The sequence below is a fragment of the Cervus canadensis genome, chromosome 19, assembly GCF_019320065.1.
Source record: "Cervus canadensis isolate Bull #8, Minnesota chromosome 19, ASM1932006v1, whole genome shotgun sequence".
Classification (NCBI taxonomy): domain Eukaryota; kingdom Metazoa; phylum Chordata; class Mammalia; order Artiodactyla; family Cervidae; genus Cervus; species Cervus canadensis.
In genome coordinates, this window is record NC_057404.1 from 7,835,803 (window position 1) to 7,853,410 (window position 17,608).

The 17,608-nt window shown below is 36.3% G+C and overlaps 1 protein-coding gene across 5 annotated transcripts in view; it reads right to left on the bottom strand.

The window, feature by feature from the left end:
* KLHL5 (kelch like family member 5) overlaps nt 1–17,608 on the bottom strand; it is an 82,300-nt gene that overhangs the window by 20,235 nt on the left and 44,457 nt on the right. For all 5 annotated transcript variants that reach the window (XM_043438382.1, XM_043438380.1, XM_043438381.1 and 2 more), the window contains 2 exons: nt 17,109–17,321; nt 5,294–5,480 (listed from right to left, as the gene is read on the bottom strand). In XM_043438382.1, the coding sequence (XP_043294317.1) occupies nt 5,294–5,480; nt 17,109–17,321 (400 nt within the window). The remainder of the gene's footprint in view (nt 1–5,293; nt 5,481–17,108; nt 17,322–17,608) is intronic.

Consider the following 17,608-nt stretch of genomic DNA (forward strand, 5'->3'; position numbering starts at 1 on the left):
AGTTTTACTATTTTTATTTACCTTATAAAAGTTTTAAGTTATTTGAGATAAATACTGAGTCTTTTTCCATCATTGCATTCTCAAATGTCATATGATAAGACTCTGTTGTATATAGCGCTGTTGAAAAATATTTTTGAATTTGAATAATCTTTGTGATTTTTAGCCAAAATGAGACTTTACTGATACAAATATTTTATGTAATAGTATACTGAATCATCACTCTAAACTTGACCTTAAAAACTTCTTTCTTCCTCAAATAAAAAGGCCCTGCTAATTATCTCTCCTCACTAATGAATTTAAAGAAGATTGCTAATTTGAATTTTAAGTTATTCCTTTTAGAAACAGTTCACTAAGCAGTATCAGAGTCATATGAACTAGTAACTAAAAACTCTTTTGTTAATATCAAATGTAATTCTTAAAGATGTAAAATTTTAAAATCTGAAACATGTATCTTAAAAAATGTTACCTCCAAATAACAAAATCTTAGTAACTGTAAAAATCCTATGTAAAAGCTTGGAACTTCCCTAATTTATACTGAAGGATTGCCCTTAAAAAAAAAGTCAGCACAAATATATCCTGATATCATTTTAGCGGCTATTTAGAACCATTACTAGCTCATTTGGGGGGTGGGGGTCTATACTAAACAGATATATGAAGGGACCAAGAACTCAATAATCAGACTCCTATGTAACTAATGCAAATTGCTCTTCATTATAAAGACACTGGGAATAAGATAAGGCCTGGGAAGATAGCTTGAGTAGGACAGAACCTCAGAGTGTTTGATTATTAAGAGAGGCTTAGAAATAAATTTGGTCAAACTGCAAAGGCCAGATTACAGAAAGTCTTGAAACCTAGAGAGAGGAATTTATACCTTGTGCAGTAAAGAAATAAAGATTGCTGAAGCTTTTGAGCACAGCAGTGGCATGTTAAGAGAAGAGTTAACATGGGAATTAAGCAGAGTATAGTGTCCAAAGTCAAAATGCCTATCTGCATCTTGATTCCATCACTAATTAGCTGTGTGAGCCTAGGAAAGTTATTTAACTTCACTGTCTCAGTATCCTCTTCTGTAAAAGAGGGCAGTAATAACATACAGCTCTGCAAGTTGCTGGGAAGATGAAATGAAACAATGTAGGTCAAGTCCTTAGCATAATGCCTGACATTTCTTAACAATATAATGAATGCTACTCCCACAAAATTAACATAATCAAAATTTGTGAGTTGAGAGAAGGCTAACTGGAGTTATCAAGACAGCAGCGGAGATTTGGAAGAATTAGGAGTCATTGGAAAGAAGTCACTTGGTGACTATCAGAATATAAGTTTGAGAGAGAGAAGGAGAGAGGAGATAAGTATTGTTTACTTGGCTACTTAGAATTCAAGCTCCTTTCCCAAGTTTGGGGACTCTTCCTATGTATGTGTGAGCCTTGATGGGAACCAGGAACCCATCTCCCAGAAAAATGAAAAGGCAGATCTTTCTTTTTTAAAAGAATCTTTATTGGAGTATAGTTACTTTACAATGATGTGATAGTTTCTACTATAAGGCAAAGTGAGTCAGTCACATGTATACATACAGCCCCTCTTTTCTGGACTTAAGACAGTCATTGTCTTTGGAATTTTAGGGCCTATGACTGACCTAAAGCTAGTCAAATGGATGTCTGAACCTGGAATTTAAAACCTAAAGTAGGATTTATAAAGAAGCAGGGACAGTGAATGTAGTCCTATCCATTTCTCAATAGCCGCCCAGTAAATTCCTTATTTGCTTGAATGAGCCAGAGTTGATGTCCTCTGAGGAGCACTGAACTATGATCACAAGTTCTCAAGTCTGAGAGACACGGTCAGAGAAGATTTGAATACATGACGTTTAAGGTGAAAACCGAACATCAAATAGGTATTTTATACAAGTTGGAAATATGAGAATAAAGTCAAAGTGCAAGACTTATTTTGCGGAATCTGAAATATGACACAAATGAACTTATCTACCAAACAGAAACAGACTCACAGGCATAGAGAATACATGTGGTTGCCAAGGAGGAGGGGAGCTGGGGGAGGGATGAACTGGGAGTTTGGGATCAGCAAATGCAAACCTTTTTATAGAAGATGTTAAAACAACAAGGTCCTACTGTATAGCACAGGGAATTATATTCAATATCCTATGATAAACCATCATGGAATAGAAAATAAAAAAGGATGTATACAGAACTGAATCACTTTGCTATAGAGCAGAAATTAACACAATACTGTAAATCAATTATACTTCAATAAAATAAATGATAAAAAATCAAAATATGAGAGTATAATTAATACAGAGATAGCAGTTAAAGCCTTGAAAAAGAGAAGGAAAGACTGAGGAGAAGAGTTAAGTGCTGGTAATGACTACAAAGCTAAGCACCAGTTCCGGACATATAGCAGGTTATTTAATAAGTATTTGCAGATCTGTTATCTGGACAGTGGAGGTCTCCAAAAATGTTCAAATACTTACATTATAACTCCAATCAGTTATCTTTATGTATTTCTATAACACTGAGTCATCAGTCTATATTTAAAACTTAAGCATCTACATATACATAGCACTATATGCTATGTGCAATAGCTATATTTATATTTATTTATATTTTACAACTAAAAGTTAAATAACAATGCAAGATTTTCAATTAGAGCTCATGTTTTGACATTTCTTAGACATATTACATAGAGGAGAAACCTTTAGATATGATCACTGCATCAAGAGTTTTAGTCATACAAGTAATACAAGAGAACTGAGACCACAGAGGTAGCCAGAAGTCATAGGTACTGTCAGGAGCCTGCAAATTATTAGTACTAGGAATTCAGAGGAAGAGGAGATCAATGTATGCTGAGAAAAAATACATACACATAAACAGAAAGCTTCTAGCACAATACCTGGCATTGAGTAGGCATTGGGCATGGTGTTTGTTGTTATTAATGTTACTATGAATAACAAATGCTGCAAGAAGGGTACAAAGATTTCCAGATACTCTTGACCTAGATTTCCTGCATATTTATATTTTACACTTGTTATCTATGTATGTACATATGTATACATGAATGTTTTTCTGAACTGCTTCATCAGAGTAAGTTGCAAAAATGATGACCATGCATGCTTAGTCGTTCAGTCGTGTCTGACTCTTTGTGACCCCAGACTGTGTCACGCCAGGTCTCTCTGTTCATGGGGTTTCCTAAACAAGAATACTGGAGTGGGTTGTCAAATCCTCCTCCAGGAAATCTTCCCGACCCAGGGATCAAACCCACATCTCCTGTATTGCAAGTGGATTCTTTACCACTGAGCCACTGGGAATCAAGGTGCCCCTGTATCCCTAAATATTTCAGTGATGCTTCTTCTAAACCACAAATCCTCTTACAAAACCACAATACAATCATCAAAATCTGGAAATTAACATTTATACAATGCTGCTATCTAATCTACAGACCTTATTTGGATTTCATCATTTGTCCCAATTATGGTTTCCTTGGCAGCTCAGCTGGTAAACACTCTGCAATGCAGGAGACTCCGGTTTGATTCCTGGGTTAGAAAGATTCCCTGGAGAAGGGATAGGCTATCCATCCAGTATTCTTGGGCTTCCCTTGTGGCTCAACTGGTAAAGAATCTGCCTGCAATGTGGGAGACCTGAGTTCGATCCCTGGGTTGGGAAGATCCCCTGGAGAAGGGAACAGCTACCCACTCTAGTATTCTGGTCTGGAGAATTCCATGGACTATCCACGGGGTTGCAAAGAGTCAGACACGACTGAGCAACTTTCATTTTAATGTCCTTCATAGCAAACGAGAATCCAAGATGATGTATTGTAAAAGCTGTCATATCTCTGTAATCTGAGACAAATTCCTAAATCTTTTTCTTTTTGTATTTCATAATGTTGACATTTTGGAATACTTCGGATAAGTTATTTTGTAGCATGTCTCTCAATTTGAATTTGTCTTTTTCTTATGATTAAGTCCATATTACCTACTTTTGGCAGGAATACCACAGATGTCCAGGTGAGTTCTCAGTACATCACATAAGCACAGGCTGCTGCTTAGTCTCTTTACTGGCAATATGATCACTGATTGCCAAAATTGCAAATATCGATTATTTGGTTTAGGTGTTGTGTGTCAAGTTTCTCTACCATAAGACATAACTTATGCTTGACTAATAAGCAAGTGACTGGGAGATACTTTGAGACTAAAGATCCTGCTCTCAAAAACTTTCACCTATGAGTCTTAGAGAACTGATGATTGACTGAATTACTTAATATGATGATTGCCAAATGGTGATTTTTCTAATCCCATCTTTGCTTCTATATTTTAATTAGTTGGTATTCTACTGTAAGGAAGAGCATTCCTTCTCCTTCTGTTTGTATCAGTATGAATTCATGAATACTTATTTACAATCTTTTGCTACCATTATTTATTTTGATGTTGAAATTACCCCAGGTTGGGACAGTGGTAGCCCTTACAAACTGTCTGCTGTATCTCTTGACCTGTTTCCATCATTGGGCACTTCCTTACTTTCTGGCACTACAAGTTGTTCTAGGCTTATCTTGTACTTTTCCTACCTCAGTGCTAGAATCAGCTATTTCTCCAAGGAGCTCATAAGCCTTAGTTGTTACTAATTCATCTTTTCTGTTTTCTTTCAAAAAGATACACGTACCCTGATGTTCACTGCAGCACTATTTACAATAGCCAAGGCAAGAAAGCAACCTAAATGTCCACGGACAGATGAATGGATAAAAAAGATGTCGTATACATATATATATATATAATATATAATAAGATATACATATATAATGGAATACTACTCAGCCATTAAAAAGAACAAAATAATGCCATTTGCACCAACATGGATGGACCCAGAGATTTTCACACTGAGTGAAGTAAGTCAGAGAGGGACAAATATCATAGGATATAGCTTATATGTGGAATCTAAAAAATAGGTACAAATGAACTTCTTTACAAAAGAGAGATAGAGTTACAGATGTAGAAAACAATCTTATGGTTAACAAGGAAAAGAGGTGAGGGATAAATTGGGAAACTGGAATTGACATATACACATTACTATATATAAAATATATAACTAACAAGGACCTACTGTATAGCAAAGGGAATTCAATATTCTGTAATGACCCATATGGGAAAAGAATCTTAAAAAGAGTGGCTACATGGCTATGCATAGCTGAATCACTCTGCTGGACACCTCACACTAACAACACTGTGAATCAGCTATACTTCAAAGAAAAACAAAAATTCATTTTGTATTGTTTCTTCAAATAAAAGATTATTTAATACCTTTTGTTGAATCCATTCCACCAACTGCAAATAATGTACCAACAGTTGACTTCCTAGGTTTTGTCCGAGGACTCTGTAACATGGGCCGTCTCTCTGGTAGTAAGTGATACTTCATTGCTTCCATAATTAGTTTCTGACATTCTATATCATCTCGAAAAAGTGCATTATTTTCCATGTCTGCTAGGAACTAGAAAAAAATAGTGAGTATGTATATTGACTGATCGAGAAAATAATGAGGCTAAAAGAATAAACACAAACGTTCAAAAATGGAAATTATCTCATTTAAAAAAATCCAAGTCTGGACATCTATTTTTAACTAAAATATTCAACAGTTGCAAAATTTACATTTTACTGAAAAACAGAACTAAGGAAAAGTGGTATGCTTTAAAATCTTAATAGTGCTTATCTCTGGGTAGTGGGGAAACTGGTGCTTTTTAAAATAACTTTTCTGGTATGTTTCTATATTTTCCAGATTTTCTAAAATAAATCATTTTACTAAGTTAGAAATAGTTTTAACTGAAGAATAATTTTAAGTGGGAGTTGACTAGACCACATTTATCTGGCCTCTCTAAAGAATGTTCAACCAGCAACAACAGCAAAAACAAACTTTACAATTTTTCCAAGGGGCAAAGAACGCCGAATGGTTGATTATTTGAAAAGAAATAAAATTCCTTGTACTTCATTGAATTCTACATTTTTTACCTGTGTAATTTTACATAAATGCATAAGTATGGTTACAGCCTACCTTTAAAAGATGAATTTAAAAAATGACTTTCTCTTCTTTTGTGCTTGGTTCTCCATCCCCTTACTTACCTCTTTATTGCCTTATTTCTTTCATTTAGGATACTAATTCATATGAAGTTAATTTTTAAACAGAGTATGAGCTGAAAAATACTTTTTCTTCCAGACGAATAGCTAGTTCTAGACCAAAATAATTCCCTCCATTTCCCAACTGAATTGACCCTTGGTCATAGTAGTCTCAAGATATATGAGATCTGTTTTTTGATTCTCTCTTCTGTTCCACTGATATATTTGTCTATTCCTTTCCTAATACTACAGTATCTTTTTAAAAAAAGTCTTCATTGAATTTGTTACAATATTGTTTTATGATTTGGTTTTTTTGGCCATGGGGCATGTAGGATCTTACTTCCCAGACCAAGGATGGAAACAGCAAAGTCTTAACAAAGTCAACCACTTAGCAAAGTCTTAATCACTAGACTGCCAAGGAAATCCCTATTACAGTGTCTTATGGCATTTTTTGCTTATCTGACATAAATCTACCATCACTATTCATTTTAATAATTTTCCGGGCTATTTTTGAGTCTTTACTTTCCATATAAATTCAAGACAGATTTGTCTAATTCCCCGTCACCATCTTGATCCTGTTTGAGTTCTAATAGGAACTGCATTAAATTTATTAATTTTGGGAGAATTTATATTTTTATATTACATCTTTCAGCTCAAGAAGCCATCCCATTGTTTAGTTTTCTTCATGTAGGAATCATACCTTTTATTAAATATATTCCTACAAGTTTTATTATTTTTATTGCTACTAGAAATAAATTATTGAATTTCCACTTTGCATTTCTGCTGGAGAACAAAAATCCTATTGATTATTGCATACTGTATTTTAACCTACTACTTCACCACATTCCCTTATCAAACTCTACCCATTAGGCATACAATCATAATAACTGCCAAATAGGGATAGTTACACCTTTTTGTAATGTATACACCAATTATATTATTTTCATTTCATTGATGCAATTGCTAAAACCCTCCAAGCAATGTTAAATAATTAGAGTGATAAAGAGTATCCATCTTATAGTTTAAATTGATATGGTTTCAGTGTTTCACTATTTAGGATAATAGTTACTATAGCATTTAATTTTTTACTATGTTTAAATAACTTATCTTTGTTATAGACATGTTTTCTTCTCTCCTTATTTTAGAGTTTTAAAATTAAGAATGGTTAATTTTTTCCAAATATCTTTTATACAGCTAGTGATATGATTATATGGCTTTTTCTCCTTTAAATTATTGATATAATTACCTTGACAGATTTCCTACTCAACCATTCTTATATTCCTGGAAAAAGATCTTCCTGGTCATAGTGTATTACCCTTCTGATATACTGTAGGATTGTATTTGACAATGTAAGGTATATTTTATATACTGTATAATTCACCATTTCAAGTATACAGTTCAATGATTTTTAGTAAATTTACCAAGTTGTGCAACCATTACTATAAACAGTTTTGGAACATTCTCATCACCCTGATTAGATCCCGAATGTCTGTTTACTGTTAATCTCGGGTCCTATCTCCTGTTCCGAGCTCTAATCTGTCTCTATAGATTTGGCTTTAGATGCTTTGTATAAATGGGATCATACAATGCATGGTCTCCTGCATCTTGCTTTTTTCCATTTATCATGTTTTTGAGGTTCATTGATGTGTAACATGTATCGGTATCCATTTCTTTTTACTATTGACTACTACATCATTGTATGTATACATCGTATTTTATCTAACCATTCACCAACTGATAGGCACATTCAAGTTTTTGGCTATTATGAATAAGGCTGCTAAGAACATTTGCGTGCAAATCTTTATGTAGATATATTTTCAGGAGTAGAATTGTTAGGTCATATGGTACATTTATGTTAACTGTTTAAGCAACTGCCAAACTGTTTTCGAAGGTGTCTGCACTATTTATATTCCCACCAGCTATCTACAAGGGTTCCTGTTTCTCCACATTCTCACCAACAATTATTACTGTCTTCTCTTTTCAGCCACTTGAGTGGGTGAAAAATGTGAGTTTACTTTGTATTTACTTAATGGCTAATAATGTTGAGACTATGTTCATATTTTGATAATGGAAGAGAAGGAAGTCTCCAACAAAAGTAACTGTAAAATAGTTTGTGGCATCTGGCAACTGAGAATGGCATGTGAAAGGCAAAAAAAGCCAAACTGAGACAGAAGTCTCAACATAGAGAACAGATTGGTGATTTTTAAGGGGGAGGGAGCTGAGGGGGAAACGGAGTGGGAGGTTGGGGTTAGCAGATATAAATTACTATATATATATATAACTGATAGCACAGAAAACTACATTCAGTATCTTAAGATAAACCATAATGGAAAGGAATATTAAAAAGAATTTATACATGTGTATAACTGAATCACTTTGACGTACAATAGAAATTAACAATATTGCAAATCAACTATACTTTAATAAAAACAAATAATAAAGCTGAAAAAAAAAGATGTAAGTCTCAGGATCGAAGGCAGAGTGTAAATTCTGATATTAATCATTCCATGTTATCCTATGCACGCAAAATATAGTTATACTTGGTACAAGTCATAATGAATATACGTCAAATGGCTCATTTAGATTAATCTCAATGTTTCTATTACTTGTTATACACAAATGCTTTAGTCCATTCTAAATAAAAACAAATGTGAAAAAATTGGAGAAAGTAAAGTCTTAGAAGACTCAACAGTTACTACAGTAAAATATATTTCTTAGCATGCTGACAGTATCTATAATTTATGAATAAACGGGATTAATTATACTTAAGTAGAGAGATGACAGTAATGGAAGAAAATACGAATCCAGCAATATAAGCACCAGATGAATGGAGACCAGACATCACTCGGAAGAGGATTCACAAAGCACTGAGAAAGGACTACAAAACACAGACTCTCATTCACTCTGCATTTCAGGGTAACACCGTGTGCGTTCCCTGCCAAAAAAGAATGGCAAATTACTAAAGTGGAAACATTTAGAAAAGATGAGAAACATGTTCAATTTGTAAATTTTTATCTTCACTCACATACTTGACAAGGCCTTGCAAATAGCTGAGAAAAGAAGAGAAGCTAAAGGCAAAGGAGAAAAGGAAAGATACTCTCATTTGAATGCAGAGTTCCAAAGAATAGCAAGGAGAGATAAGAAAGCCTTCCTCAGCGATCAATGCAAAGAAATAGAGGAAAACAATAGAATGGGAAAGACTAGAGATCTCTTCAAGAAAATTAGAGACACCAAGGAAACATTTCATGCAAAGATGAGCACAATAAAGGACAGAAATGGTATGGACCTAACAGAAGCAGAAGATATCAAGAAGAGGTGGCAAGAATACACAGAAGAACTATTCAAAGGAGATCTTTATGACCCAGATAACCATGATGGTGTGAACACCCACCTAGAGCCAGACATCCTGGAATGTGAAGTCAAGAGGGCCTTAGGAAGCATCACTATGAAGAAAGCCAGTGGAGGTGATGGAATTCCAGCTGAGCTATTTCAAATCCTAAAAGATGATGCTATGAAAGTGCTGCACTCAGTATGCCAGCAAATTTGGAAAACTCAGCAGTGGCCACAGGACTGGAAAAGATCAGTTTTCATTCCAATGCCAAAGAATGTTCAAACTACGAACAATTGCACTCATCTCACACGCTAGTAAAGTGATGCTCAAAATTCTCCAAGCCAGGCTTCAATAGTATGTGAACCATGAACTTCCAGATGAATTTGGAAAACGCAGAGGAACCAGAGATCAAACTGCCAACATCCACTGGATCATAGAAGCAGCAAGAGAGTTCCAGAAAAACGTCTACTTTTGCTCTATTGACTACACCAAAGCCTTTGACTGTATGGATCACAACAAACTGTGGAAAATTCTTAAAAGAGATGGGAATATCAGACCACCTGCCCTGCTTCTTGAGAAATCTGTATGCAGTTCAAGAAGCAGCAGTTAGAATGAGACATGGAACACCACACTGGTTCCACTAGGTGGAACCAGTGGAATCGGGAAAGGAGTATGTCAAGGCTGTATATTGTCACCCTGCTTATTTAACTTATATGCAGAGTACATCATGAGAAATGCCGGGCTAGATGAAGCACAAGCTGGAATCAAGTCTGCTGGGACAAATATCAATAACTTCAGATATGCAGATGACATGGCCCTCATGGCAGAAAGCAAAGAACTAGAGTCTCTTGATGAAAGTAAAGGAGGAGAGTGAAAAAGTTGGCTTAAAACTCAACATTCAGAAAACTAAGATCATGGCATCTGGTCCTATCACTTCATGGAAAATAGATGGGGAAACAATGGAAACAGTGACAGACTTTATTTTTTTGGGCTCCAAAATCATTGCAGATGGTAACTATAGCCATGAAGCCATAAAATTAAAAGACGCTTGCTCTTTGGAATAAAAGTTATGACCAACTTAGACAGCATATTAAAAAGCACAGACATTACTTTGCCAACAAAGGTCCATCTAGTCAAAGCTATGGTTTTTCCAGTAATCATGTATGGATGTGAGAGTTGGACTAGAAAGAAAGCTGAGCACCGAAGAATTGATGCTTTTGAGCTGTGGTGTTGGAGAAGACTCTTGAGAGTCCCTTGGACTGCAACGAGATCCAACCAGTCAATTCTAAAGAAATCAGTCCTGAATATTCATTGGAAGGACTGATGCTGAAGTTGAACTTCAATACTCTGACCACCTGACGTGAAGAACCGACTCACTGGAAAAGACCCTGACGCTGGGAAAAACAGAAGGCGGGAGGAGAAGGGGATGACAGAGGATGAGATGGTTGGATGGCATCACCAACACGATGGACGTGAGGTTGAGTTGACTCCGGGAGTTGGTGATGGACAGGGAGGCCTGGCGTGCTGCGATTCATGGGGTCACAAAGAGTCGGACACGACTGAGCGACTGAACTAAACTGATATGACTTGCACTAAAACTATCTCCCCCCAATAGTAATATTTCCCCCAAATACTACTTAGAGTGAAAAACAGAATGTGAATGATTTATGAACTCCACAGGCTTTAAAAAGTGTTTTGGTACCTCAAACTTGTAAATTAAACTTGTAAATGGTTAGTTGAATCCATGGATATGGTGGAACCTCAGATGGAGGGCAGGTGATACTTTATACACAGAATAATCCCCATGCTGTTTGAGGGCGAACTGCATTTTCATCCACATTTTTAGAAATAGGATCAAACAGAAAAGCCTGGAATGCTTTCAAAGGTAAAATAAAACCACACACACCTATCTTCTGGATTATTCAGAGTTTAAAAATAGAGCCACACTAAAATGATTATTTGGTTGAGGATTATAATAATATATATTATTTCCTATATTATTTTAAGGAGACACTACAATAAAATGACTATATGTAGGTTGAACTCATTATAGTTAGGCTAAAAGAGAATGTTTCTTACCAACAGAGTAGGGTTAAAACTCTGTGAGAAAGGAATTATTTTATGAAAGTAAATTCTTTAGGTAACTAGATGTACTGGTAATTTTTTAAAAATCAGTCATTTATTTGATAAGCACTAGACATTTTTTGCTTTCATTTGTCACTTTTATTTTTTATTAAGATATAAATGACATATAACATTAGCTTTAGATGTATAACATAATGATTTGACATATCTATATATTGGGAAATGATTACCATAGTAAGTCTAGTTAACATTCATCCCCACATAGTTATCTGCTTTCATGTCTGTGATGAGAACTTTTCAGATCTACTCTCTTAGCAACTTCATCCTTTTCCTATCTTTTAAAATAAAACATTCAGAATATAATCCAAGATTTTCTCGATGATTTTAGAGTCTACTTCAATACTTTATCACTTGACAATTCTAATTCTCCAAATCTGCGCTTTACTTTTGGTAAGGAAAAAAAAGAACCTTGCTAGCATCTCCGAATGCCATAATGGTGCCATACAGTATTATCACTGTAGGGAAAAAAAAACAACCATTGCTCAAAGAGGTGTTATTAACTTGTTTAAATTATACAGAGCAATGTGGCTTCCATCGTTGCTACTCCCTGGGCTAAGACAGTGGTTCTCAAAGTTGAGTGTGCATCAGATGCCCTGAGGGCTTATTAAAACAACTGGCTTGGCCCTACCACCAGAGTTTCAGATTTAGTACGTGGAAGCCTAATCATTTTCATTTTAAACAATTACCCAAGTGGTACTGATCTTACAGATGGGAAACACACTTCGAGAAACACTGGGCTAATCCAATGCATTTATTGTCCTTATCTGTCTTTTCTGCAGCATCTAATGATATTAAAATTTGCGTTCTTGAACCTGCAATCTCTTTTTAATAGTACTACAGTTATTTGGGCTTCCCTTGTAGCTCAGTCAGTAAAGAATCTGCCTGCAGTGCAAGAGACCCAGGTTCAAACCCTGGATTGGGAAGATCCCCTGGAGAAGGAAATGGCAACCCATTCCAGTAGCCTTGCCTGGAAAATCTCATGGACAGTGGAGCCTGGTGGGCTGCAGTCCATGGGGTCGCAAAGAGTTGGGCGCGACTCAGCGACTAACACTTACTTACAGTTATTTATGGGAACACCAGACCACCTGACCTGCCTCTTGAGAAACCTGTATGCAGGTCAGGAAGCAACAGTTAGAACTGGACATGGAACAACAGACTGGTTCCAAATAGGAAAAGGAGTACGTCAAGGTTGTATATTATCACCCTCATTATTTAACTTATATGCCGAGTACATCATGAGAAACGCTGGCTGGAAGAAGCACAAGCTGGAATCAAGATTGCCAGGAGAAATATCAATAACCTCAGATATGCAGACAACACCACCCTTATGGCAGGAAGTGAAGAGGAACTAAAGAGCCTCTTGATGAAAGTGAAAGAGGAGAGTGAAAAAGTTGGCTTAAAGCTCAACATTCAGAAAACTAAGATGATGGCATCTGATCCCATTGCTTCATGGGAAATAGATAGGGAAACAGTGGAAATAGTGTCAGACTTTATTTTTTTGGGCCCCAAAATCACTGCAGATGGTGATTGCAGCCATGACATTAAAAGACGCTTACTCCTTGGCAGGAAAAGTTATGACCAACCTAGACAGCATATTAAAAAGCAGAGACATTACTTTGCCAACAAAGGTCCGTCTAGTCAAGGCTATGGTTTTTCCAGTAGTCATGTATGGATGTGACAGTTGGACTGTGAAGAAAGCTGAGCACTGAAGAATTGTTGTTTTTGAACTGTGGTGTTGGCGAAGACTCTTGAGAGTCCCTTGGACTGCAAGGAGATCCAACCAGTCCATCCTAAAAGAGATTAGTCCTGGGTGTTCATTGGAAGGACTGATGCTGAGGCTGAAACTCCAATACTTTGGCCACCTCATGCGAAGAGCTGACTCATTGGAAAAGACCCTGATGCTGGGAGGGATTGGGGGCAGGAGGAGAAGGGGACGACAGAGGATGAGATGGCTGGATGGTATCACTGACTCGATGCACATGAGTTTGGGTGAACTCTGGGAGTTGGTGATGGACAGGGGGTCCTGGTGTGCTATGGTTCATCGGGTTGCAAAGAGTCAGACAAGATTGAGCAACTGAACTGAACTGAACAGTTACTTAGGCAGATTTTGGACTACCACTAAATATTAGTATCTCCTAGGGTTCCACCTCTAGTGCTTTTATGTTCTCTTTGATTGGTGTCACTCTCTTCTCCTTGGCTTCAACAACCTAAATCAGTAGTTTCTAAAACGTCTTCTTAGACTCTAAGAGGATTAAAGGATAAGCTCTGGGAATGTGCTGCTTCTACTTCGTTCCCCACCTTCAAAATCAATGCTTCATCCTGTATTCTGTATTAACTGACAGCACCTTCATCAATCCCGTTGCACAAGCCAGAATTATTCTGGACTCTTTCTTTTTTTCACCTTGTACATTCAATCATTCCAGTGTATCAATCCTACCTCCTAAATAGCTCTTGACTGTTGTAATTAATTTCTCTACCTCCACTTTTTTTTTTTAAAGTGCTTAATTCACTTGTTGGAATCCAATAGTCTTCCCTAGCAGGTTCCTACTTTGATCCCTCCAATCTATTCTCTGCAATGCAATCATAGGATCTTTCTAAAATAAAAGGATAATTATGCCATTCCCTACTTAAAATCCATTAGTGCTTCCTCATTGCTTTTAGATAAAAAAAAAATCCCAGTTCTTTGGCATGACCAGAATTCCTCCACAATATGGTCTGTTTCACTCTCCAGTCTCATCTCTCAATACTATCCTTTTTGTTTCTGTAACTTCAGCCATGCATGCTAGCTTCAGATTTCAGAACATGATATATTTGCTCATGGCTCCATAACCAGGACTCCTATCTTTTCTGGGCTATCATGCCCATTCTTTTGGGTGACTAACTTGGCTTGCAAATTGAGTGACACATCAGAGATTTTCCTAGCTTCTCCACTATCAGTCTAGGTGGGCCACTCCAATTGCTTTCATAATGCCATGTCTATCACAGACTTCATCTCATTAGATTGTAATTACTGATTTGCTTTTTAATCGTTTTCTTCCTCCACCTGATATCCTCCTTACCTAGCAATTTTACACGGAGTACATTCAAGAGGCAGAACAGTTCAGTAGAAAAGGCATGTAGCTTTATTTGGGTTCAAGGTCTACCTCAGTCGTCTTGTTCAGTCGCTAAGTCATGTCCAACTCTTATGCAACCCCATGGACTGTAGCTCACCAGGCTCCTCTGTCTATGGGATTTCCCAGCAAGAATACTGGAGTGGGTTGCCATTTCCTTCTCTAGGGGATCTTCCCAATCCAGGGATCGAACCCTAGTCCCTCTGCGTCTCCTGAATTAGCAGGCTGATTCTTTACCACTGAGCCACCAGGGAAGCCCCTGTCTCTTATTAGCTCTAATCTAAAGTCAAATATATCCACAGTGCAGAAGAATATGATTTATGCAATCACTTTGTGATTTTGAACATATGGCTTTACTTTTTTAATCTGTTCTTTCATTTGTACAACAGGTGTTAGACTAAATGATCTCCAACATGCCTTTCAACTCGTGTGATCTTATGACTATGATTATCAGCAGTATCCTGGATAAAAGAAATTCTAAAGGTCTCTGAGAATCATGCAAATACAGTATCATAAATATCTGAAACTACAGAGCTGAAGTAAATTGCCAGGTTACTTAATTGCACAGGTTCTTTTCAAAGTCTACTAGGATTTTTCAGACTTTATTTTCTTTCCTCTAGAGAAGGATAAGGAAAAAAATTAGGCTGGACAGCAGTAAAAATAGTCCTCTTTAAATCTGATTTTAAGAAATGTTTTATGATGTTATTTTTCCTGAATTGTCAAGTCACGCAGTTTCAGCCCTATGAATTCATACAATATTCTACCTCTGAAGAGGGAAGTCATTCTTGTAAAGTATCACACTGATTTTTGTTTCTGTAGAGAGAAAACAGTAACTTTTGCTCACAACAGCTGGAAATAATACGTAATGCTCAGGATAAATACATACCAAATAAAACACACAGCACTTGAAACAACAACAAAAAAATCTGATCTTGAGCAGTAATAGCTCATTTTCTTCTTTTCTTTCAAGGACTCTACTTAAGGCCTCAAAATAAGCATGCAAGTGTGTGTTAGTGGCTCAGGCACGTCCGACTCTTTGTGAGCCCATGGACTGCAGCCCACCAGGCTCCTCTGTCCATGGGATTTTCCAGGCAATACTGGAGTGGGTTGCCATTTCCTTCTCCAAAGCAGCCAAGCAGGCAGAGGAAATTTTTGTATATTCCAACTGAAATTGTAAAAAGGGGAAACCGTGCATGTATATATGTTATGACTAATTGCCCTGAATACACCAACTAGGTATCTCTCAATTCTAAATTAGTGATAATAAATATACTATCATTATTTATAGCACATTTTATTTCAGAGCACTTTTCTGATCCTCATAAAAATCCTGTGAGATAGAAAGGATGTGATCTCCACTTGACAGATGAAGAAACCAAGGTATGTGAACATGCCAAGTCACAGAGTTTTAAAATGTCAGACTTAGAACTATGTCTCATTAATTTGTTTATCATCAGAGTCCAGCATTTAGTGGATACTTAATAAATGTGTGGCACATGAATTAATCTAAATTTTCTGGTTCCTAGAGTTCAGTGTTCCTTTCATTAGCAGCTTTATTAATTCTTCAATTGCTAGGATAGGTTTATAGCTGAGTCAAATAAAATTACTAACCCCAAAGCAATGATGGTACTTAATGAATGCAATTTAGGCAGTCAGACTTTCTGGGTTGAAAACAAACAAATTTTTTTAGCTCACTATCTTTTCACCTTAACATTTCATAGGAACATACATAAAACAACCACGTTGAACAGATTAAGGAAAAAACCTATAGACAAGCTAATATTAATGGGCTTCTCTGGTGGCTCAGATAGTAAAGAATCTGCCTGCAATGCAGGAGACCCAGGTTCAATCCTGAGTCAGGAAGATCCACTGGAAAAGGGAGTGGCAAACACTCTAGGATCCTTGCCTGGAGAATCCTATGGACAGAAGAGCCTGGTGGGCTACAGTCCATGGGGTTGCATAGAGTTGGACACAACTGAGCGACTAACACAATTAACATTAATGTTCATTAATTAATGTAATTAGCATACTGTAATTAGCTCACATTAATGTAATTAGTAGTCCCTCAGTATTCTGGGGACAGGGGGTTGGTACCAGGACCTATGTGGATACCAGTATCTCAATTTAAATATGTAGTATTTGCAGTTAACCTCTGCACAGCTTCCTATATACTTTAAATCATCTCCGGATTACCTATAATACCTAATACAATGCAATTCCTACATAAACAGTTGTAAATGCAATGTAAATATTATGTAATAGTTGCTGGCACAGAACAAATTCAAGTTTTGCATTTTGGAATTTTCTGGAATTTAAAAGAATTTTCAATCCACGTCTTGTTGAACTCGGGATGTGTGGAATGGTGTCTACTCAAAGTTGTTGAAATTATGGCACTGATTTTAAACAATTAAAAATAGTTTACCTGTGGTGCAAGAAGAGGTAGCCTAATATAAGCCAAAAGTTTACTGAGATCTTTCCGTCTCTGATCCAAATCATGACGAACCCAAGTAAGAAGTGCGTTCAATATTGTCTCCTCATTAGGAATGTTCATGTCATCACTGGCTAAGAGCTTTGCAATTTCACTGGCTGGTAATAATACAAATTCCTGGTTTCGAATTACTTCCATGAAATTTTCCTGGAGGAAAAAAAAAGAGCATATAAACAATACTGTTTCTTCTTTCCATCACAGTTTAAAAGAAACATTTCTTAATTAGATGCCAAAACACAGTTTATACTTTAGCCCTTTCTAACAATGTATTGTTGCTTAAAAAGGGGAAAAAAAAACAGTAGAAAATAACATTTAAACTGTAATTGTTATTAAAATTCTCATTTCTCTGTATACACAGGATTAAAGTGATATATCACATATCACAATTTAAAAAATAAATTTAGGACTTTTAGGTATTGCTTTCCTCAAGTTAG